General features: G+C 41.7%; 1 protein-coding gene across 3 annotated transcripts in view; it reads left to right on the top strand.

Moving 5' to 3' along the window:
- The window catches only part of LOC144608772 (tubulin-specific chaperone cofactor E-like protein), a 52063-nt gene extending 31660 nt beyond the window's left edge, over positions 1-20403 (top strand). For all 3 annotated transcript variants that reach the window (XM_078426858.1, XM_078426860.1, XM_078426857.1), the window contains 2 exons: positions 1519-1632; positions 16976-20403. In XM_078426858.1, the coding sequence (XP_078282984.1) occupies positions 1519-1632; positions 16976-17300 (439 nt within the window). In that variant the 3' untranslated portion in view covers positions 17301-20403. The remainder of the gene's footprint in view (positions 1-1518; positions 1633-16975) is intronic.
- Positions 20404-24530: the final 4127 nt, after the last annotated feature.

The raw sequence follows: 24530 nt of genomic DNA, 5'->3' as shown, positions 1-24530 counted from the left end.
GCACAGCTGTCTGGACTACACTTCTTCCCACCCGGTCCCCTGCAAAAAGTCTATCCCCTACTCCCAATTCCTCCGTCTACCCCGCATCTACGCCCGGGATGAGGTGTTTCACACTGGGGCTTCCGAGATGTCCTCATTCTTCAGGAAACGGGGCTTCCCCTCCTCCATTATAGATGAGGCTCTCACTAGGGTCTCTTCTACATCCCGCAGCTCCGCTCTTGCTCCCCCTTCCCCCACTCGCAACAAGGACAGAATCCCCCTTGTTCTCACCTTCCACCCCACCAGCCAGCGGATCCAACATATCATCCACCAACATTTCCGTCACCTACAACGGGACCCCACCACTGGCCATATCTTCCCCTCCCCTCTCTGCGTTCCGCAGAGACCGTTCCCTCCGTAACTCCCTGGTCCACTCGTCCCTTCCTACCCAAACCACCCCAACCCCGGGCACTTTCCCCTGCAACTGCACGAGATGCAACATCTGTCCCTTTACCTCCCCCCTCAACTCCATCTAAGGACCCAAACAGTCTTTCCAGGTGAGACAAAGGTTCACCTGCACCTCCTCCAACCTCATCTATTGCATCCGCTGCTCTAGATGTCGACTTATTTACATCGGCGAAACCAAGCGCAGGCTCGGCGATCGCTTCGCTGAACACCTGCGCTCGGTCCGCATTAACCAAACTGATCTCCCCGTGGCCGAGCACTTCATCTCCCCCTCCCATTCCCAGTCTGACCTTTCTGTCATGGGCCTCCAGTGCCATAGTGAGGCCCACCGGAAATTGGAGGAACAGCACCTCGTATTTCGCCTGGGCAGTTTGCAGCCCAGTGGTATGAACATCGACTTCTCCAACTTTAGATAGTTCCTCTGTCCCTCCCTTCCCCTCCTCCTTCCCAGATCTCCCTCTATCTTCCTGTCTCCACCTATATCCTTCCTTTGTCCCGCCCCCCTGACATCAGTCTGAAGAAGGGTCTCGAACCGAAACGTCACCCATTCCTTCTCTCCCGAGATGCTGCCTGACCTGCTGAGTTGCTCCAGCATTTTGTGAATAAATACCTTAGAGATGGAATAAGACCTTGGGTACATTTGAAAACTAGGGAGAGAGTTTTTAAGCACGAACAATCCTTAAACAGGAATTATTTTAGATCAGACAGCATGGCTGGTTTGGGAGTGGGACTTGCTAAAGATAAAGATAAGAGGAAGATCTTTTGATGTGCTTAGTTTTAAGTGGAATAATTTCAATTCCTTGCTGTCTTTTTACTTAAATTTTTAATGTTTTATTTTATATTTTAATGGCTATAAGCTAGAGATGTACAAGTTCAGCTCTCTAAGTCTAAACTAATTGGGTGAAATAAATCCCAAAAAGAAAAATGCCTGCTCCAGCTCAGGACAATATGCTACACTCCAACAGGAAATTGTAAGTTTTGCATCCTCATGGGCAATGTCATCCGTTTGCTTCTAATGGTGCATTAATTCATTAAACCAATTTAAAGATAGACTCTTTTATTTTTTTTAAACAGGTTACCATCAATTATTCTATTAAACGGGAGTAAAGTTGCAGGAGAGAGGATAGATGCCGAACGATTTTTCATACGTTACTACATAAATCAGCCAGATGACGATTTACCAGAAAGGCAAGTGATTTAAATTAAAGATTCTGCTCACTGCCACCCATTCCCTACTAACTTATTACCTTGTTGCCTCAAAGTCTACCTTTTTATAAGTTTTTAAAATATAATTTCAAATGAGTATGGTCTGACTTAAACTGTGGCTTTGAAGGGAATATTGCTGATTTCAGTTGAAGTTTTATCCAGATGGAAGCCTTGTCGTTCTTTGCATTTTGCACATTTAATTCCTTATCTAAATCGAACAGTCTGTTTCCCTGCCAACAATTTTACACTCTGAATTCAGGCATTGACATCATCCGGACAATTCTAGAACACCATAATGGAACTCTAATCCTTATTAAGATGTTGAGTAGTAAAAGTGGAAGGTAAAATAAAGAATATGATTGATTTTTTGTACATGTACTGAGTCATGGAAAATGCTTTAGTTTAATCATGTGATCATCCATATTTGTTTTAATTACTTGACTGACCATATTTACAAGGTAGCCATAAAAGCAATTGAATGGACGAACCAGAAGCTAAACCAGAACCAAAAACAAATGTGATTTTTTACATTTTCTTGAGCATGGCTACTTAGTCATGTTCAATCCTAATCACCCCAATAAATAATTATTAATTAAATGATCTCTGTCAAAATAAGCAGCCCTAAATATTTTGACCAATTTTTGAAATCTTGTGCAAAGCATACAATCCCTATCGTCATGTTTGAATGTGCTTGTCGAAGAATCTCAAAAGATTTAAAATATTTTTGTTTTCTTCCACCCTCATCTCTAACTGGCCCTCGCCTCTCACTGTCTCGGTCATTGATTAGGGGTGAGCCAATTCTAGTTCTGGGTTTGCCTCTAAGCTTTTTTGGCTCTCAGTCCGTTGACTCATTAAAAAGGTTGCTTCCACAGGAAAGCGACTCTTCAGCTGTTTTTGAGACATTTATTGTATCATCGCCAATGCTGCTGTACATAGGCACAAGGAACTGCAGATGCTTGTTTACAAAAAATAGACACAAAGTGCTCGAATAACTCAGCAGATCAGGCAGCATCTCTGGAGAACATGAATAGAAGACGTTTTAGCTTGAAGCCTTTCTTCAGACTGATAATGGTGGGGGGGGGGGGGAGCTGGAAGAGAGGTGGGGGCAGGACAAAGTGATAGGTGGATACAGATGGGGGGTTTTTTGACACTCGTTTATCTGGATTACATGCAAACATATATTGGCACCATCTTTCAACTCTTTCTCTGCTACATTGACGACTGCATCAGGGCTGCCTTCTACAGAACCCATGCAGAACATTGATTTCATTAGATTTACCACAAAATTCCACCCTGCCCTCAAATTTATTTAGACTATACCTGACTCTCTCCCCTTTCCTGATCTCTCTGTCTCCATAACGGGGGACTATCAAGTGGTGTCTACTACAAACCTACTGACTCCCACAATTAATCTGGACTACACCTCTTCCAACACTGCCTCTTGCAAAGAAGTTATCCCCAACTCTCAATTTCTCTGTCTCTGCCACCTAAGTTCACAAGATGAAGCTTTCCATTGTACGACATTCGAGATGTCCTCTTTGGTAGATGTTGTTTTCTCACCTGCTATTATTGGTGGATCCTTCACTCACATCTCCTTTGTGTCCTATATTTATGTTCCCCCCCCCCCCCCCCGGTCGGAACAAGGGTAGAGATGCCATGGTTCTTACCTTTCCTTCCACTGGCCTCTGCATCCGACGCATTGGCCAACTTTTATGCCACCTTCAATGTGATGTCACCACCAGTCACATCTTCCCATCTCCCGCCCTCTCTTTTTTCTGCCTTCTGCAGGGACCGTTCGCTCTGCAACTCTTTGGTTCACACACCTTCCCATCCAGACCACCCCCTCCCTAGATACTTTCCCCTGCAACTGCAGAAGATGTAACATCTGTCCCTTTACCTCCACCCTCTCGCGTCCATCCAGGGAGCCCAGCAGTCCTTCCAGGTGAGACACGGGTTCACGTGCATCTCCTCTAACCTCTTCTACTGCATACGGTGTTCCTGATGTGATCTCCTTTACATCAACGAGAACGAGCTAACCATTTTAATTCTCCTTCTCATTCCCTTGCTAACCTTTCTGTCCTGAACCACCTCCATTGCCAGAGTGAGGCCACAAACAAACCGGAGGAATGGCACTTCTTATTCCACTTGTGTAGCATCCATGGTCCAATGGATTGAACATTAAATTCTCCAGGTTTGGGTAACTAACCAGCAATTCTCTCCCCTGCCCCCACCTCTATTCTCTCCTCTCTTCCCTGTGCACAATCTGGAAGTCCCCATTGAGTAGTGCCCCCTAATCTTTGACATTTGTATTGAGCAACTCCCCATAGTTCTATTTCATCATCTACCTCAAATATTCACCCTCCAGCAGAATGTTTTTTTTACAAATTTTGAGTAAAAATGTTCTAGTTACGTAAGAAATATTTAAATATACATATTGCTTCAAAATTTAAAAAAGTTACAAGAGTGTCTTTCGTCTTTCCCGGTAAGGCTCCTAAAAATCCTCTATTGTCTCTGTATGAGTCTTTTCTACGCTCTTTAACTTAATCATATCTTTCCTGCTCAATAGTCAATAGTCGTTTATTTGTCACATACACATAAATGTGTAGTGAAATGAAACATTACCCGCAGTTGAAACACTAAGACCAATAAGAATAATCAATAAAAATGCAATAACACATACAATCATACACTAACACCAAACAAAAGAAACATCCATCACAGTGAGTCTCCTCCAGTCCCTTCTCACTGTGATGGAAGGCCAGAATGTCTTTTCTCTTCCCTGCGGTTAGGCTGTTGAACTTGCCACGTCGGGGCGGTCGGGGCTCCCGACATTGGAGCGCCGCGCCAGACGGTGAAAGGTCCGCGGCGGGCCGACCCAAGCCCCGCGATTCGGGGCGGGCGAACACGCTGCCTCTGCCGCTGCCGGTGCTCCCGATGTCGGCCCCCACCCAGGGGCCTGCGGGCTTCCGACGTCCACGCGGCCCGCGCCGGAGCCTCCGGAGACGAGTCGCAGCCGCTCCCGCAGCATCCGCAGGCAGCCAGCGCCGCAGGTGGTGAGTCCGGGCCGTGGGCTCTGCGAACCAGAGCCCCAGGTGGTCCCAGGTGCATGGCCGGTGGTAGGCCGCAGCGGGAACGGAGACACGACACAGAAACAAAAGTCGCGTCTCCGTTCGGGAGAGAGAATTTTTTACAGTTCCCGTTCCCTCCCACCCCCTCCCCCAAACATAACATACAAACACTACACCATATTAAAACTACAATTCATACAAAAACAACAAATAACACAAAAGATAGACGGACTGCAGGCAAGCCGCAGCTGCGACGGCAGCGCTGGCTCCTCCTATTCCTGTGTGGTGAAGAACTGCAGACAACATTTCAAGTGAGGCCTAACCAATATTTTGTACGTTTGTAACATGACATCCCAACTCTTGTACTCTGACTCAACTGATGAAGCCTTACACCTGCATCATCACCCTGTCTACCCGTGTTGTCACCTTCAGGGGTCTATAATATCTGTACACCAAGGTCTAACTGTTCTGCAACTCCTCTCAGGACTCTGCCTTTCACTGTGTATGCCCTGCCCTGGCTTAACTTGCCAAAATACACAAGTTCACACTTAACTTCATCTGCCATTCCTTGCCCATTTTCCCAATTGATCTAGATCCTGTTGTAACCGTAGATACCCTTCCCCGGCTGAAAAATAACAATTCAACTATTTTTCTACTTTCAGTATTCTTTAATATTCACTGTGACCCTTTAATCCATGCCGAACATCTGCAGTAGACAATAGGTGCAGGAGTAGGCCATTCGGCCCTTCGAGCCAGCACTGCCATTCACCATGATCATGGCTGATCATGCACAATCTGTACCCCGTTCCTGCCTTCTCCCCTTATCCCCTGACTCCACTATCATTAAGAGCTCTATCTAACTCTCTCTTGAAAGCATCCAGAGAATTGGCCTTCACTGCCTTCTGAGGCAGTGAATTCCACACCTTCACAACTCTCTGAGTGAAAAGGTTCCTCATCATCTCCGATCTAAATGGCCTTCCTTTTAGTAGTCTGTGTTCTCACATAGTCCACAAACTCTCCCTTGCATCGTCATTCCAATCAAATTTGGCAAACTTGATTGTAACAGGATTGTATTGTTCTTTGAATTCATCTTTGACTTTCCATTTCCTTATCTACATGCATCAGTGGCATCACTCTCAGACAGGGATTGTGCTTCCAGGTATATGTTGGTGGCTTCACTCCCAATGATCATATGACTGCCTCCATACAATTGGAATGTGTGACTGAATTTTAATAATGCAATTTTTAATTTTGGATGCACATTGGGTGTAACTTTTTCTTCAAACTCCCAGGCTTTATTTCAGCCCTTTCTCGTGATGTGAACCATACATCCCACCCAAATTCGGTTTGTAACTAGTTGCCCAACCATTGAGGTTGGATTGCCTAAAGCATTGATGTATCTCAAAGTGTAGTTGCACCTCCAGCCTACAGTTCTCACGGAAGAACTGTGAAAGGCTTTTCAAGGACAAAGATGGCTTGAAGGGCAGTTTCCTACTAGAAGTGAAGAGAAGGCGGGAGCACCTGAGGTACGGTGCATGCTGTGCATTCAAATACCAGAATGAAGCAAGCCTGCATGAAAATGTCCAAGTGGTTCGAAGCAGCAGTATTGTCATCAGAACCTGGGTCCACTGAACTTGTGAACACCAATGGTAAGTGTAGGTCTACACCGCTTCCTCAAATCGCCTTTATCATTCCTTTCACCTTTGCTTCCTGTCTGTGCAATTCCTTCTTAGCTGTCACTCTTCCCCCCCTTTGGAGAATGTGCAGATAAGGTCGACTAAAATGCTGCTTGGATTAAAGGGCATCATCTATAAGGAGAGGGTAGACAAACTGATTGTGTATTGGAGATTGAGGGGAGTCCCGATAGATGTATGTAAAATTATGAGATACAGAGATAGAATAGACAGTCAAAACCTTTTTTCCAGGTTGGAAATGTCAAAGATTAGGGGGCATAGGATTAATGTCACAGGGACAAAGTTTAAAGGAAATGTGCAGGGCAAGTTTTTTTTTGAACACAGATGGTGGTAGGTGCCTCAAAAGCACTGCCTGGAGTGATGGCGGAAGCTGACATGATAGCAGCATTTTAAAGGCTTTTATTTAGGCACATGAATATCCAGAGAATGGAGGGATGCTGATCATATGCAGATGGAAGAGTTTAACGGCAATATGTTTGGCATGGACTTTATGGGCTGGACTCTGCTGCATTCTATGACTGGGAGATAGGTTGTCAGGGATGAGCAATGTGGAGCAAGATGTAGACAAAATTTAAGATTAAATAATGCAGAGGTTGGAAGTGTAGCTGGAACAACATTAACCTAATAAAGATATGATGAGGATTTAATTGTCAGTTTATCTGAAGCGGGTCAGAATTGGGCATTATTAGAGCACAAGGCATGGGAAATCACAGGGCATTATCAAAATCATGAGTATTCAGAAAGAAGGATTACCTCAATGAATATCTAGCTATCACATTTCTTCACCTCAGCAAATATCAGCAACCATATTTTCAAGCTGTATTGTCAAGAAAGACAAGGTGCTTTTTGTATCCTAACACTTGTTCCTTTTCTCTTTTAGGTTCTCTGAAATGGAGGTTCTTGCACAGGAGATATCCCCCTTGGGGCCACACCACCATACACTTCATCAACCTCAGGCATTCTCTGCACGTGTGTTAAAGGGGAGACTCTAACACCTGATAAAACTTCAGATAACAATGGCAGGGCAGCTCAGGAAAGACCAGGCCCTTTCCCAGCCCCTGAGCATGAGAGAAATGCAGGCTTCATGGATAAGAAAACTGCTTTCCTCCCTGAAATACTTGTGAGGGAAATGCCAAAGTGATCAAAAAAACATGGCTAAGTGTGGAGCAATCTGCCTCAAGCCATTGTGGCATCAGTTCATATGGTGTCAGCAATCTGCAATTTTACTTTAGTCAGTGTGATCGTTGCAGGATAGTAGCAGTTAATTCCTCAGAAATTATGTCTATTAAATGAATTTATTTGTTCATTTAATACGAAATTCAAAAACTATTTTGGAGTGATATGGTTACTGCAGTTGGAAGTTATGTTTTAAAATGTTGTCTCAAGGGCTTAAAGCCTTGTAGATCAACCAAAAACATTTTGGGATGGGAAACGAAAGTGACCATTTAAAAAAATATTTGAAGGGGGCAGCATGCACAATCTGCCTCTGATAACAGCATCCTACCACAAATTATTTACAAAGCACCTACGTGCATATGTGCATGTCTAGACTTGGGTGTAAGTAATAGGTGTTTACTTAACTCGAGACTATCACAAGGAGGGTGTGACCTACATGGTACAAGTCGACTCTATTTTACATTATTAAGAAGCACAGTGAACAACATGCCAGCATTAATTAATACCCTGGCAGTGAGAGTATCTTCCAAGCAATGACTCTGATATAATTTGGACAGATCAAACGTGAACCAAGGTTAAGATTGACTTTGAAGGAATGTTATACCAGCTGCAGATGTTGACCTGGGTTGAACTTTAAATAGGTGAACAAATTTTATTTTGCTTCTTACCTCTTATATTAACTGCAGTTGTTTGGCTGATTGATGCAAATGGGGAGCAATAAAACAATGTAGTTCTGGTTACATTCATTGCAGAACGGCTGTAAAACTGCATTGTGTAACAGTATCCAGCAATTTCTAAGTATCCTAAAAACTCAGGAAAATAAAGCCTTTAATAAGAGATCCCAGTTTATCTTTTTTTATGGTGCAGATTATGCCCGATCCTTTAAAGTCTGCATCTCATTATTTGCTTTGTCATTGTGTAGAATTGCACTGTAATTGGTTGCAGTAATGAATCCTGACATTTGCAGCTACTGGCTATTTGTAAGCTGCACAAAGAAACGATTCATTGTAAAATACTAGTGTCATCATCTTCTGACTGACATTTAACTTTAGGAATGTGACTTACAATTTATCTTGGACTGCTAGCAAATGTATGTTAAACAGGCTGCAATAATTAGGAGGATGACTGACTTCTCAGTGAAAGGTTGCTTTATTAAACATTTCGATGTTTGATAGCTATCAGTGTGGGTCATCTTGTGATTGGAACAAACATAAGTGAATAATCATGCAATCGCAAAAACGTCAATTGTCACTTAAATTTCAATATATTAGTTAAGAAACTAAATCTGGACCTGGATATTGTATAAAAAGTTACATTAGTTGCTTTTGGCTAGAAGTCCCGGGTATGTGTGTAGTCTTGGAAAAACAGTATAGAAGAAGCCATTTTACTCATTGTTACTATGTAATCTAACTACGCATTGGTATTTATTTAGTTCCATTCCAACCACCTGAAATTTGCTTCCATAACAATTTGTGGTAAAATATTCCATGTCACCAAAACCTAGTGAAATATTAGCATTATCTGTTGTAGGGATGGGACATTTAGAATTGGAGTTATACAGCACAGAAAGCTTTAAACCTTTCACCTTAAAACTATGCTCTCTAGTTTTAGACTCCCATACCCTGGGAAAAGATATCTACTGTCCACCCTACCTTTGTTCCACATCATTTTATAAACCTCTAAGATTGCTTCAGAGAAAACAGTCCCAGCATATCTAGTCTTTCCTTGTAACTTAAGCCCCCCAGTCTCAGCAACAGCCTTGCATCTTTTCTGTACCCTTTCCAGAATTCCCCTTAATTACATTCTTCCTAGTGTGGTCTCACAAACATCTTGTATGCCTGTAATATAAGAGTACAAGAGCTCTTGCCCTGAGTGATGAAGTTAAACGTACTGTCCAATTTTTTCACTACCTTGTCCGAATGTATCGCCACTTTCAGGGAACTTTTGTACTTGTACACCTAGGTCACTCTGTTCCACAACACTCCCCATGACCCTGCTACTTCCCTGATTTAACTTGCCAGAATGCATGTCATCACACTTGTTTGGGTTAAATTCCATCTGCTATTCCTTTACCCTCTTTCCCAGTTGAGCTGAATCTTTTTGTAACCTTATACAACCTCCTATTTTGGTGTCTCTGCAAACTTACTAATTATGCCATCTACATTCTCATCCAGATAATTAATATAGATGACAAAGAACAAGGGGACCTAGCACTGATCCCTGTGGCACACCCTTGGTCACAGGCCTCCAATCTGAAAAGCAACTCTCTGCACCACCCTTGTGCCTCTGACCATAAAGCTATTTTTGTATCCAGTTGCTAGCTCACCCCAAATCCCTGATGATCTAACCTTCGAGACCAGTCTACCATGCCAGAACCATAAGTATCATGCAGAAAAGTTACCGGAACTTTATCAAAGTCCTTGCTGAAGGCCATGTAGGCAATTACCTTATTTTCCAAGGATTTATTTTGTCCCCTTCTGATTTCTGTCTTGAATGTAATCCTGCATCACTTTTCATCCATTTGCTGGCATAGTTGGTCCCAAGACCCTGTCCTTTGTATTATTAAGTACACATTTTTATTGAGAATCGAGCGCACATTACTGATTAGTCTAGGTGCAATTCTGATTTACCCTGCATAGTCTAGGTGCGATGCAGGCAAAAAAGTACTACCCCAACACCTTATCGTCCTAGTAATGCCCTGGTTATTGTCTTAATTGTTTTCCCCAAGCAGTCTAGTTAATCTTAAAATTAGTAGATTTAATTTTTTAAGTAATGGTCAGGAATTCAATTTCCTTCTGTTCCTTTTCCCGACGAGTGTTCTACCACTGTGGAGTATTTCCATTCACTTTATTTACAATCCAAAAGCATTGTTTCTTGAGATGAACACCACCTGTCACTTGATTCAGTGCTCTATCATCCTCCGACAGCATTCTTTCACAGTTTTTATGCCTTGTGTTTTTGAATTAATCATGTATATTTGTTATCTTTCCAAACAAATTCTGGAAATTGATTACTTGTTTTGTCAAGCTAACAACTCCTTTTTCTCTTCTCCATTTTGGTATCTCTCATTCTTTGGCACAAGTACAGGTATGTAGGTTAATTGGCTGGGTAAATGTAAAAAATTGTCCCTAGTGGGTGTAGGATAGTGTTAATGTACGGGGATCGCTGGGCGGCACGGACTTGGTGGGCCGAAAGGGCCTGTTTCCGGCTGTATATATATGATATGATATGATAAGTACAAATTGCTCCACTTATTATATTTAGGAACAATCTCTGAATCTCTTTAGGAAGAGTCAGGAGAATTTTATTGTCATATATATGTTCCAGACAGAACAATGAGATTCTTAATTGCAACAGCACAACAGAGTATCGTAAACATGGTAGGAAAAAAACTGCAGATGCTGGTTTAATCGAAGGTAGACACAAAATGCTGGAGTCACTCAGCGGGTCAGGCAGCATCTCAGGAGAGTAGGAATGGGTGATGTTTCGGGTTGAGATCCAGTCTGAAGAAGGGTCTTGACCCGAAACGTCACCCATTCCTTCTCTCCTGCTGAGTTACTCCAGCATTTTGTGTCTGCCATCGTAAACATTATACTCTATATGGAAAAAAAAGTTGTGAATAATTTATATACACATACAACTTTTCTTCATTTTGAATACTATGTACATACTCTGTTGTGCTGCTGGTAGTAAGCATTTAATTGTGTGTGTGTGTATAGATGTGTGGGTATATATGCATACATACACATTAAAACAAAACAAACAAATAGTGCAAAAGGACAAATCCAATGCCCCCAAGTCTATGATCGACACAGTGCTGGAGTAACTCAGCAGGACATGCAGCATCTTTGGAGAGAAGGAATCCATTCCTTCTCTCCAGAGATGCTGCCTGTCCCGCTGAGTTACTCCAGCAATGTGTCTATCTTCGGTTTAAACCAGCATCTGCCGTTCCTTCCTACACATTTTGTCTGCCCCCAAGTTTATGTAGTTCAGAGCTTATTTGGTGGTTGTTGTATTTAATAGCCTGATGGCTGCAGGGAAGAAGCTGTTCCTGAACCTGGTGCTATAATTTTACACTTTCTAATTTCCATCTGAAGTGTAATTCCGTTTTCAATTCCACAGTTCCTTTGTCGTCAGATCTGTTCAAGTGGTGCACTCAAACTAAAATGTCTAGGAATATCATATCATATATATACAGCCGGAAACAGGCCTTTTCGGCCCTCCAAGTCCGTGCCGCCCAGCGATCCCCGTACATTAACACTATCCTACACCCACTAGGGACAATTTTTACATTTACCCAGCCAATTAACCTACATACCTGTACGTCTTTGGAGTGTGGGAGGAAACCGAAGATCTCGGAGAAAACTTCTGAAAGGGAATTGTTCCCATTACCAATCAATGGAAGTGCCTATGACTCATTTAGATATTTACATTGCAGTAATTTGGCTGACTATATTCCACAGGCAACATGACCCCATTCAATCTTGTTAATTTTTTTGTTTCATGCTTCAGATCTTACAGTAATATGACTGCTTGGCCTTTCATCCAAGAGGCAAGTGGGCAATGTACATCACCATCATGAAAGCAGTTGAATTATATATATTAATGAATGGTTCAGGTATAAGGAGCCACAAGTCAATATCACAAAAGCAGAATGAGAAATGTTTGGCTGATCTTTTATAAAAAAAAGGTCTTAGCATTGTGATAGTGCATCTAGTAAAATAACAGTACAAATTGGCTTGGTGTACAATTGGATCTCTTTCCCAATAGAAAAGGTTGAGGTCTGCAGTGTGGCAGTGGACACACGATCTCTAAGGAATCATTTATTCTGATGAATGGCATGTTCTGTTTTTGCCAAATACTAATTATGCCTTGATCTCTACTGAAAGAAAACTCTTAATCGTTTGTGTCCAATGCTTTGCATTAAACCTGGAGGGAAAAGGCCCAGATAATGCTGGAGCCTAGGTTTACTGACCTATTAGTTCTTAATAATACATTTGTATTCTCTGTCAGGGAAAGGTAAGCTCTTATTCCACCAGTAAGGAAACCTCATACAATGAATTCTGTATTTTACCCACTGCCCTATGATTTAGATGCTATTGCCCTCTCTACAAATTCTGGTCTAATGTATTAAACCTACTTCTGTTTTTAAAGTTTTGTTATCAATATTCAGATTGATTGTTTAATTCCTGCTATGATCCAGGATTTCGTGGTGTTCAAGATCTGCATCTTGTTTCGTGTGATTTTAATTATTTGGTTAACTGAAATATTTCCATTTTAAGATTCTTCTGTCTGCATTGAATCAGTCTCTAAGAGTGCTTTTAGAATCTTTATGCATATACAACTAGAATCATTGCAGATTTTGCAGGCTGGGAAAGTGGCAATTAGCCAAGCGGCAAAGTGGATTTGATTAACAGAATTGGAAAGTATTCCTTGCTTAAGGTATCATTTCAGCGTCTGATTATCTCCATTTTGAGTTGGGAAGAAAGCTCATATTGTGCAGAACTGCAAATGGTTCTAACTGGGACCAACTCTGTTAGAGAAGCGCTGCTGGAGTGAAAGTGAAGCCGGCCAGGTTCAGATCTCCAGAGACACGTTCAGGTGCTGGAATGTCCCTTCCAAACAACAGCTTTCTGTTCCAGCTTTGTATGAGCCTAACTCTCCCATGGACTGCTCATGTTGCCTTATTTGTTGACAAGGACAGTTCCACATACTCCAGGGACAGTGTTTCATTCTTGCATTCATTCTTTAAAACACACAGGAAATAAGCAACATTTGAGCTGTTATCTGGTTAATTACAAATTTATTGCTAAAATGATATTCTTTTCATAATCAGTTGAGCAATTTGTTTTTGCATTCTATATTGAACAAATCTTCTTTGTTTTTTTTTCTCTGAGATGACAAGCCTTGTCTAGCCGTGTATGTAGTGAGGCTCTCAAGAAGTCATTGTGGCTGCTAGAAGTTCTTAGATGCGACACACAGTGCTGTTTTCTGCAGAGCCTCTTCAGTCATTTTATATTCCATGTATTTCTTAATTGAAGTCTACTTGTGGATGAATGTGAGGTTATCCATGTTGGAGGCAAGAACAGAAAAAGCAGATTATTATCTGAATGGTGTTAGATTAGGAAAAGGGGAAGTACAACGAGACCTGGGTGTCGTAGTACATCATTCACTGAAAGTAAGCATACAGGTACAACAGGCAGTGAAGAAAGCTAATGACATGTTGGCCTTCAAAATGAGAGGAGTTGAGTATAGGAGCAAAGAGGTCCTTCTGCAGTTGTACAGGACTCTGGTGAGACCACACCTGGAGAATTGTGTGCAGTTTTTGTACCTAATTTGAGGAAGAACATTCTTGCTATTGAGGGAGTGCAGCGTAGGTTCACTAGGTTAATTCCCGGGATGGTGGGACTGTCATATGATGAAAGAATGGTGCGACTGGGCTTGTATTCACTGGAATTTAAAAGGATGCGAGGGGATCTTATAGAAACATAAAATTATTAAGGGATTGGACACGCTAGATGCAGGAAACATGTTCCCGATGTTAGGGGAGTCCAGAACCAGGGACCACAGTTTAAGAATAAGGGGTAGGCCATTTAGAACTGAGACGAGGAAAAACTTTTTCACACAGTTGTGTATTTGTGGAATTCTCTGCCTCAGAAGGCAATGGAGGCCGATTCACTGGATGCATTCAAAAGAGAGTTAGATAGAGCTCTTAGGGCTAGCGGAATCAATGGGTATGGGGAGAATGCAGGAACGGGGTACTAATTGTGGATGATCAGCCATGATCACATTGAATGGCGGTGCTCGCTCAAAGGGCCGAATGGCCAACTCCTGCACCTATTGTCTAATTTACATATTATGGAGCATCGCATTATCAATATGTGTGAGTGAATTTTTCTTAACTGGATTTGCTCCAGTTTTCAAGACTCTTTTCTCTTGTTCAACAAACCTTTATAGAAGAGGAGATATTCTAACCTTCCTCAATTGCCTTGCATTGCTTAATATCATAATCATATTACCCTTTTTTCCTTATCCTTATTTCTAAAAGAAAAATCTAGTCTCTCCATAACTTCAATCATTCAGGTCAGATGGACTTTTTCCCGAGGTTAACATGACTTCAGGTCTGAAGGCATTGTCGTCCATTCTGCACCAATTTTCTACATTTGTTACCTCCCGCGATAAAACATCACGGGAGAATGTTGCACCTTCATGTTCTGAATTGCATTTTAATTTTAAGTCGTCCTATGATTCACGTTTAGTACATACTTTTGTTTTCATGTAGCTAGCTTTCACAATTTTTGCTCTTCCACCCAACTCGCAATTTACTTGCCATTATTATCCCATGTTTCTTTCAGCATTATAGTTGGTACCTTTACATTAAATGATAGCTTAAAAGAAATGGTGTCCCTTATCCTTCCTTGAAGCCAAATCTTTCCACTGTCCGCCAACCCAGAACGTCTGTTCTTCCAATAATTTGCTTTCAATCGTGTGCTTCAGTTCATATTCCAGCTAGTAACCTGTTATGTTGATCTTAATCATGTATCTGTGTATGTTACGTCGGTGATACCCATAGTAGTGTCTGTCCATAGAATCTTGAATGGACAAGTAAAGCAATAAGAAATTTTGTATATAAAAGCAAATTACTGTGATGCTGAGATCAGAAATGGTAGAAGTGCCCGTTAGCCCACACAACTTCCTAGAAGAAACATCAAGTTCACCTTAAAAGCAAAGGAGATTTTCAATACTGGAAAGGGATTTTCAATTCCTAGGTGATAGATAGAAGAACAAGATCTTGAGTATAGAATCCTTTGATTGGTCTTGATAGTTGTTAGCATGGATATAATATGGCATTGACATGCATGGCTGAAAAGATGTCTCAAAGGGATGTTTAAATTCTTGGGATAATGAGAAAATCTGAGGTTGGACAAGCAAGTCACAAGTGCTGTGAGAGGAGCACTTATCAAATTTGCAAGATGTGGAAATAGCAGATCAGAGAATAAAAGGAACATGTAAGAGTTGAAAGGAAAAGCAGATGAGAAGGATAAAAGTAAGATGGATAAACTGATTTCATGTTAATCATTTCAAATGCATTATGTTGTCTGTGCAGATGCTGAGTTTTCAGATGGTACAATATAGTGGCATTAGCAGAGGAATATTGTTGAGCTGTAGTGAATCACGTATTACAGCATCTAAACAAACGTTGATTAGGTTCAAGTTAGGGAATGAAAAGCAAAGTGTAGCTTTGCTAGGATTATTTTAGACAGGGATTCAGCATTAGTGAAGCAAACTGATACTGATTTGAAAGATCAGCCATGGTCTTATTAAATAGTGGAGCGGACATAAAGGGCTGATTAACGTACTCTTCCTATTTCTTGTTCTTGTGCAGAATTCTGAATGATGAAGGAAAACTTTGCATAATTTTCTTCAGTGACCCAAAATCGTAATTGAATTGTGTAATTGCATTAACTCCACAAGACACAATGGTGATTTGTCAGTGTTTACTCTCCACATGAGCTAATCCTAATAGGATGTTTTTTTCTAAAAGCAAGAAAGTGCAGGTCTGAAATAAAGCAGAAAATGTTGGAAGTACTCTGCAGTTCGGGCAGCGCCTATGGTGTTGGAAACATGCTTAATGTTTTCAGTTAATGGCCATTTATAAGAACTAGGAAAAATTAGAAAAGAAGCTTGTCCTGAGCTACAGAGAAAGGTTTATGATTGAGATATGGTAACATGGAAACCAAGAGAAACGAAATAATGCAAGTAGTGTTGACCCCAGCACTCGCTGAGAGAATATGATGAAGACCTGTTAATTGAAAGTTACACCTGTAAAGGAACTGCAAATGGAAAATGATGACTGGGGACAGTAAAGAGTGAGAAAATATGGGAGAAATGTGAGATGCAGAACATTGATGGAAGTCAGAAATAAGGCATTGCTGGTCAGGCAGCAGCTGTGGAGAAAACAAAGGTGGACAAAGAATAACAACATGATTTCCAAATTGAAAACAAAACCAGATTTATCACTTTTCAAAACATTACTGTTTGGACAGCAAAGTTGACCCTGCCAAATGGTTTAATTCTCAATCCTCCCTGTGATCTTTCCATTTTTGAATCTCTTGCATTGGGTTCTGCTGGTTCAGTGTCAGCTGTCAGAATAGTATGTGGAGTGTCTCATCTTCTGATAGCTTGGTTTGGCCATCTGAAAATAATGGTCTTAAGGAGGGTTTTGACCCGAAACGCCACCCAATCCTTCTCTCCAGAGATGCTGCCTGTCCCGCTGAGTTACTCCAGCTTTTTGTGTCTATCTTCGGTTTAAACCAGCATCTGCAGCTCCTTCTTACCTACCTACACATTTTGTCTGAAAATAATGGTTGTCCATTTGTTTTCCAGATATCATGAACTGGTAACACAGTATGGTGTGTTGGAACCATTGGCTGTGATTGACCTCCGACCCCAGAGTCGTGCCAAGGTTGAAGTTCACTTTCAGGGTAAAGTTGAAGTGATGAATATTCGTCTCGATCAGACTGTGGCTGATCTGAAGAAACACCTTCGGACTGTCGTGCAGTTGTCAACCAATAACATGCGCTTGTATTACATTGATCAAGACATGGTAAACACTTTTGGACCAGAAGAAATGAGATTGAGGACGCGGGCTCTTCACTCGTTTAGTATTCGAGATGGAGATGAGATTCATGTAGAACCAAAAACAAAATAGTCTTGTGAATTTAATCAATCTTTGCACTTTTTACACAAGTATTTTGTTTGCTAATGAAAGTGTTGCTGGGTTTCAGTGCGTTTTCACAATTGTAACTGTTAAAGGGTTAGCAATCCATGTATAGGTACCGATTAATGCTGAAACTAGTTCACAAAAAAGATCAAAGTTCCTGCCAGTAATGGAAGAAAGTTTCTAAGATGGACAAAAGAGAAACCTGTCTGAGGCGACCCAGTAATAACAGAGCCCGAGATCGCCATCAATCTTCGGTCATTAGAGGCGTGGTGTGATGTGATTATTGAATACAATGGTGTAAAGTATCGGTAACTACTTTACTGTGCGATGTATCAAATGAAAGCAGACATTGAGTGAGCTAACACAAATCTGGGGGTTAAGTCCTTTGGATGAGTTTGTTTAATTACCAATCACTCAAGGTTTTGTCAACATATGTCATCAGTGTCATGCAATAGAATTTCTTGTAAACAGCTCTATGGATAATAGAAAGCTGTGATAAGATGCAGAGCACAAACTGTTCTTGCTCATAACAACATTGGATAATACCATGCCATAGTTTGAATTGCATCACTCGCCCTCCCCATCAAAAATAGATTATCCTTGAAAAACACAGGTTTTTAAACACTCAACATCATTGTGTATTTTAGCAGCAACTTTCAAAAGGGAATCGGTTATATATATTTTAAAAAATACAGGGCAGTGGGGAAAACGGAAGTTGGATTAATTTGATTGCTCTTTCAATGAGCTGGTCCAGACAAGATGAAGGGAATGTCCTCCACCGTATGATAGCTAGAACAGCATTATGATTTTTGAAGCAATGACAAATCATTTCAGCAGAATCCATTTCTTAGCACTTGTAGAATCTGGTTCAGTCCTGATTGAGGTGTTTATGTTGTATGCAATAAGCACTGAACCAAGTCAGCACTTTGAGTATAATTTCATGCATCAAATGTCTTTGCACACTGACCCCAGACTCCATATGCACCACCACAGCACTTTAATAGCATCTGTGCAGTATGTGGCTTCTGCATTCCATTCAATGTTTTGACTGTACAATATATACTCCCGCATATATGCAAATATGTGTGTGTATGTATATTTGTCACAATTACTAATGTGGGTAGTAAAGCAGCAAAAGTATCAACTTGTATGAAAGTTCAGAATACATTACGTATTGTCTCATCTTTATTTTCAACCTGGAGATGTTAAATCTTTGCAATACGCTCCATGTTGCCTTAATTTCATTTCATGGTTTTTGAAATTTGTGTATATGTTTAATGTATTGTTCACAGAACTAAATTATGTTACTTTTTTTACCTTGCTGAATTTAAGACTGGCATGCACAAAATCGAATTCTCCGAGTGCGATTGCTGTGAACAACCCCATCTCAGGGTTCATTGTCTCCCATAGTTTATAAGGCAATCCTCACTCAGCTCCTTTTGGAAGACCTTAATGCCGTGATACTCCCAGGCAACATTTGTCAAAAGTGTGTGATTTAATCTATTTTTGGCTGCAATGGAAAGAATTGATTTGCATTCTGGACTGAGGCTAGTTTAGAACCAACCCAAAATGTGGTGTAAGCAAGCATTGTGATAAAAAGGACATTATACCTTATTGCCAGTCCCCAACAAAAGCTGAATATGTCTGTATGTGGCAATTAGCTACATTCAAAGGAAAGTTAAATCTAAACAGTGTAATAACTAGTTGCCTGCAGTTTATAAAATATTTGTCCAAGTTTGAAGTATCAGACTGGTGTATCTGCATATATTGAATTATGTCAATACTTTCAATTCTGTAACTTAGATAATTTACTGGTTGTTAACTAGGTGGAAATCGGGAACCTGGTTTATCTGATTATGGCTTTATTCTCTGAACGATGTTTGCAATTATTTGATATTAGATATTGATTAATATGGGACTTTGAAGATGAGTTGGTCTGTAAACTTAGATTGCTCTTGTGTGCAAATTTATATACGCTAAGGATTTTTGCTGTGGTGCAATAATGTTACTAGATAAACATTGTGGAAATGGTGGTGATGGTGGAAAAAATGTGAATGTCAGTCTTCACAAGCAATGGACAGTGACCATCTCCAGTCAGCATTCAGAGCCAATCATAGCTGACTTGTGCCCCTCACCTACCCCTTATCACACATTATCCCCCCTCTCCCCCCCTTCCCTTCCCCCCTTCCCCCCCACTCCATCCCCCCTTATCCCCCAACTCCATCCCCCCTTATCTCCCACCTCCATCCCCCCTCCCTCCCTAGGAGATAGATTTAAAATTTAAAATGTGAATAACTTTAAAGATATAACACTGATTTCAATGAAGCTTCTTCCATTAGCACCAAAGGTGAGTTAGGTGGGCCTAAAATTGTCGCGCTATCGTGTACCGTTTTGGCTGTAGTTCAGGAACAAACAAACAAACAAGAGTTTTAGTATATAGATAGATGGCCACCATCCTCTCAAGAGTGAGTCAAAATGGGCATTAGATGGTGGCCTTGGCACTGATCCCAACAGCGTGTAAATGATTTTTTTTAACGGTGGACAAAGGTGCATCTATCTTTTAATCAATCCCCGTTTGTTCTTATTGCTGTACCATGAGATGGAATGCAATTATGAAAATTGGGGTATGAAGGCCTCACCATTTTGCAGTGTGAAGTTTGTAATTAGTTATTTAAACTTTTGGTCTGAAATCTTAGTACGTCAGATTTTGGTGCCCTAATTTTGAAGGGTTAGTAACAGCCATACCGCATACGCCTTTTAGTAACATGTCTATTGCGAAGCCTCTTTAAGATGCCTTTAATGTTACTTCCATTGCTGCCTCTCATGCTCAGTCTCAGTATCTTATGTTGCTATGTAATGTCATGTTAGAATCTGCATGTTGATCAAGTTTAATTCTGTGTCTGATATGTTAATGGAAGCTTTCCCTTAATGATTCAAACTCCACTTTACTGAGTCAATCTCAATTATACTGCATGTAAATTTTTATTTTAGTAAGGGTGTGAGCATATTATAATTATTGATGGAAAATATAGGGAATATTTTAAGTACTGTAAAGCTTAATGAATTATCATGGCTAATAAAATGCTCCGTTTCAATACCAAAAATTGCAAGTGATTTTTTTTATCCTTAGTTTTGAGTTTAGACAAAGCAAAGTTTCTCTTAGTGTAGATGCAGCAGATTGTACTTGCATTGCGGTGAGAAAACATAGAACATTTTCACTCATACATTTCTCTGTGCAAAGTTAGCCTTTTCTAAATTAATTAGAACCTACAATATTATATCCATAGAACCTTGTATTGGCAAATCCCAAAATGTATGTGGGTGTCCCACGTTGCATTGTGTAAGGCCAATGTACTATAATTTATCATTGTCAGCCAAAGATGTTATACTGAAGGTAGACCCAAAAAGCTGGAGTAACTCAGTGGGTCAGACAGCAACTCTGGAGAAAAGGAATAGGTGACATTTCGGCTCAAGACCCTTCTACAGATTTTACTGAAGGTGTTTGTTTTGTGTCGTGTTTTATTGCCAGAATGTTGTTTCCCCATCTAGCCACTGCTGTGATCGGGTCTGGTGGGGTGGCATTAATAGAATTTGGTTGAGTTCCACAGATCTCAGTTCCTATATCAAGGAGAGATTGAAGCCGTTCCCGCAGCGCTTTCTCTCCATTTCCCATAGGATTGTGCACTGGGCGACATTCAAGATTGTACGTTCAGGTAGTTTGAGAGATAACCAAGGTGGATAAGACAAAGGCGAACATGCAATTAAATCCCAACTAAATGACTGCAATAATCCCAAATATATTTTGGTTCAAACATGACATGAAGTCAACATGCAGATTCACAGATCGGCTGAGACTGGTTTATAGTCAAGCCACAATCTACTTATTTCAATATGTCTGAGCAAGAAAGTTATTAGTCATAGAGTCGTAAAGTGTGGAAACAGGCCCTTTGGCCCAGTTAGCCCACGCCAACCAACATACCCCATCTACAATAGTCCCACCTAGTCCTCCACAACCTCCTCTGGCAGCTCGTTTCATAGACCCACCACCCTTTGTGTAAATTTTTTTTAAAGTTACCCCTCAGCTTCCTATTAAATCTTTCCCCCCTCACCTTAAACCTATGTCCTCTTGTTCTCAAGTCCCCTACTCCGGGCAAAAGATTGCATTTACCTGCTCTAATCCTCTCATTATCTTGTTCCCCTCTGTAGGATCACCCCTTATTCTCCTGCGCTCAAAGGAATAAAGTCCTCGCGTGCTCAACCTCGTCCTATAGCTCAGGCACTCGAGACCTAGCAACTTCCTCATTAATCTTCTCTGCAAACTTTCCAGCTTGATAACATCTTTCCTACAACATTGTGACCAAAATGTATCACAATGCTCTAAATGCGGCCTCACCAATGTCTTGTACAACTCAAATAACCTCCCAACTATATTCAGTACTCTGACTAATGAAGGCCAAAGTGTCAAAAGCCTTCTTGACCACCCTATCCACCTGTGATGCACATTTTAAGGAACTATGTACCTGCACTCTGTGCCACAACACTTTCCAGAGCCCTGTCATTCACTGTAGGTCCTGCCCTTGTTAGACTGCCCAAAATGCAACACCTTGCACTTCTCTGTATTACATTCCATCAAACTCAGCCCACCTGCCCAACCGATTAAGATCCTGCTGCAATTTTTGACAACTATCTACAAGCCATCTGCAAACTTGCCAATCGTGCCTTGAACGTTCTCATCCAGATTATAGATGACAAACAGCAATGGGCCAAGCACTGAACCCTGAGGCTTGTCACATGCCTTAGTTGGATCAGCAACCTTTGGCCATCACTCTGCTTCCTTCCATGAAGCCAACTGTTTATCCAGTCATCTGTCTCCTTGCATCCTATTCAATCTAACCTTCCAGGGCAGCTTTCCATGTGGAATATTGTCAAACGCCTTGCTGAAATCCAAAGATACAACGTCTACAACTCTGCCCTCAAACTTCAAAAAACTCAATCAGATCAATGGTAAGAAAAAAGGACACAAAGTGCTGGATTAATTCAGCGGGTCAGGCAGCATTTCTCGAGATAGGGACACCATCGCTGGAGAAGATTGATAGCTGAAGGGCCCTACCCGAAACGTCGTCTATCCATGCTCTCCAGAGATGCTGCCTGAGCCGCTGAGTTACTCCAGCACTTTGTCCCATTATTTTGTAAACCGCCATCTGCAGTTCCATGTTTCTACTATTTATTATAATGGTGTTCGTTTTAAACGAGAGCTAGAACGTTTGCTTTGCGTTAGGGTTTGCGAAATTAGCCATACCGGCCTTAGCAAATTATTGGCGTTAACAGAATAATCTCAGGAACAAAATGAGAATTCGCGAAAAGATTGGATTGGCGCGATCAGAAGAGACCGTGTTGGAGAGGAACAACTGACCAATTGAAAGAATTAGATTTAGTGTAGATACCAAAGTCATTAGATGGGGCCTTTTGGAACATCAGGTGAAACAACTTTCCACCGACACAATCAACCTCGTTTCTCGGGTTACAGTCGCAACAATTAAACGTTCAGGCAAAAGTGAAGTTGATGGTTTTAACAACGGGGTCAGAGGAGAACAGGACGGTGCCGTCGCCAACATTAATGGAGGTATCAGAAACAGCGGCTTTGCGATCAAGCACCCTCATTAGACTTGGCTAACCAGCAACTTTGTAATCCGAATGACAGCAAGGGTCGTGAACAGAACAGGCGCGGATTCACTGACATGGTTCGAGAGCACAAATGCATTCTGAACAACTTTAGACATGGATTTATTCACAAACTGCCGGAGTAACTCAGCAGGTCAGGCATCATCTCTGGAGAGAAGGAATGGGTGACGTTTCGGGTCGAGACCCTTCTTCAGACTGGCATGGCATCGTTCATTTTTATTACCACAAAGACGGGCTGGACCAACGTTTGGAGGGTACGAGGAGAAGGCAGGAGGATGGGGTGAGAAGGGAAGGTAGATCAGCCATGATTGAATGGCGGAGTACACGAGGGGCCGAATGGCCTCATTCTGCTCCCATCACTTATGAACTGACAGGTGGCTCGTGAGAGCTGAAATTAGCCCCGATGTACAGCGATAATCCCACAAGGGGTAGATATGCATTTTCCAGCATAACGAGTTATTAGGACCGACATTGCAAGCAACAGAATTGATCTTGCTCAACATGGGATCGAATGGGGAAGAATCGAGGTAGTGGAACTGGCGAGGGTGCAGAGTTGAAGTTTGATGGTAACGGGGGTGGTGGTGAGGGGGAGGTGGCCTGGGGGTTACAATTCTCCAGGAGAGGATGCTGTTCTGAGTAAAGTGAACGTGGGGGCGTCGTGTAGTCACCATCCAACAAGGAAACGTTGGATGTTGGATGTTCCACGTTTCCTTAAATAGCGTCTGCTTTGATCTGTCCTTTTTACACCTTGAATTCACTTTGAGCCCTTCCTTGTCTCTAGTTTCCCTCTTCCCTCACTCTCAGTCTGAAGAAGGGTTTGACCCGAAACGTCGCCCATTCCTTCTCTTCAGAGATGCTGCCTTCTCTTCTCTTCTCTTCTCTTCTCTTCAGAGATGCTGCCTGTCCCGCTGAGTTACTCCAGCTTTTTGTGTCTGTCTTCGCTGTTACAGAGAAGGTTGGTTGCGCGGCGTCAGGTACCATTGGGGAGTGGCCGCTCCAACCTTGGACAGCTAAGGTTGTGGGGAATGTTTGTTTATGAAGGGATTTCTGAAAAGAAAGAAGGTTGTGTGTGTGTGCTGAGGTATCTGTCCAGATAAACAATTGCGGAGATACTCTTTCCTGGCAGTGGAAACTTTATCTCCCTTAGTTTAAAGTCTTCTGTTGTGAATCCTCTCTCCTCCTGGGAACCAATTCGCCCTTATCGCCAATTATTTAATCAAGATGGAATTTGCGCCACCAATTTCTGACAGCGGGGGAATGCAAATTACGAAACCAGAGCCAGGCCGAGGGGAAGAAAAGGCAATGTTTTTGTTTGCAAAAAAAAAAAAACTTTGAACGAGGCCCGGGAGGGAGCTCGCGTTACAACCTAGACACTCATCCAAACCTGCCTGGAAGTCGCCAGCTCGCAATCAAAGTGAAAGGAAGCTTTTCATTCCGGCGTCTCGCCTTCTGGCTTCGGGGGTGCATTTGGCAATCTGGAATAATTAGATTTAAACTCTGCCTGTTCCAGTTTCACCCCCCGTGCCACTACAGCGG

Source organism: Rhinoraja longicauda, chromosome 32, assembly GCF_053455715.1.
Source record: "Rhinoraja longicauda isolate Sanriku21f chromosome 32, sRhiLon1.1, whole genome shotgun sequence".
Taxonomy (NCBI): domain Eukaryota; kingdom Metazoa; phylum Chordata; class Chondrichthyes; order Rajiformes; family Arhynchobatidae; genus Rhinoraja; species Rhinoraja longicauda.
Note: the sequence above shows the minus strand (reverse complement) of the source record. Positions and strands in the feature narration are given on the sequence as shown.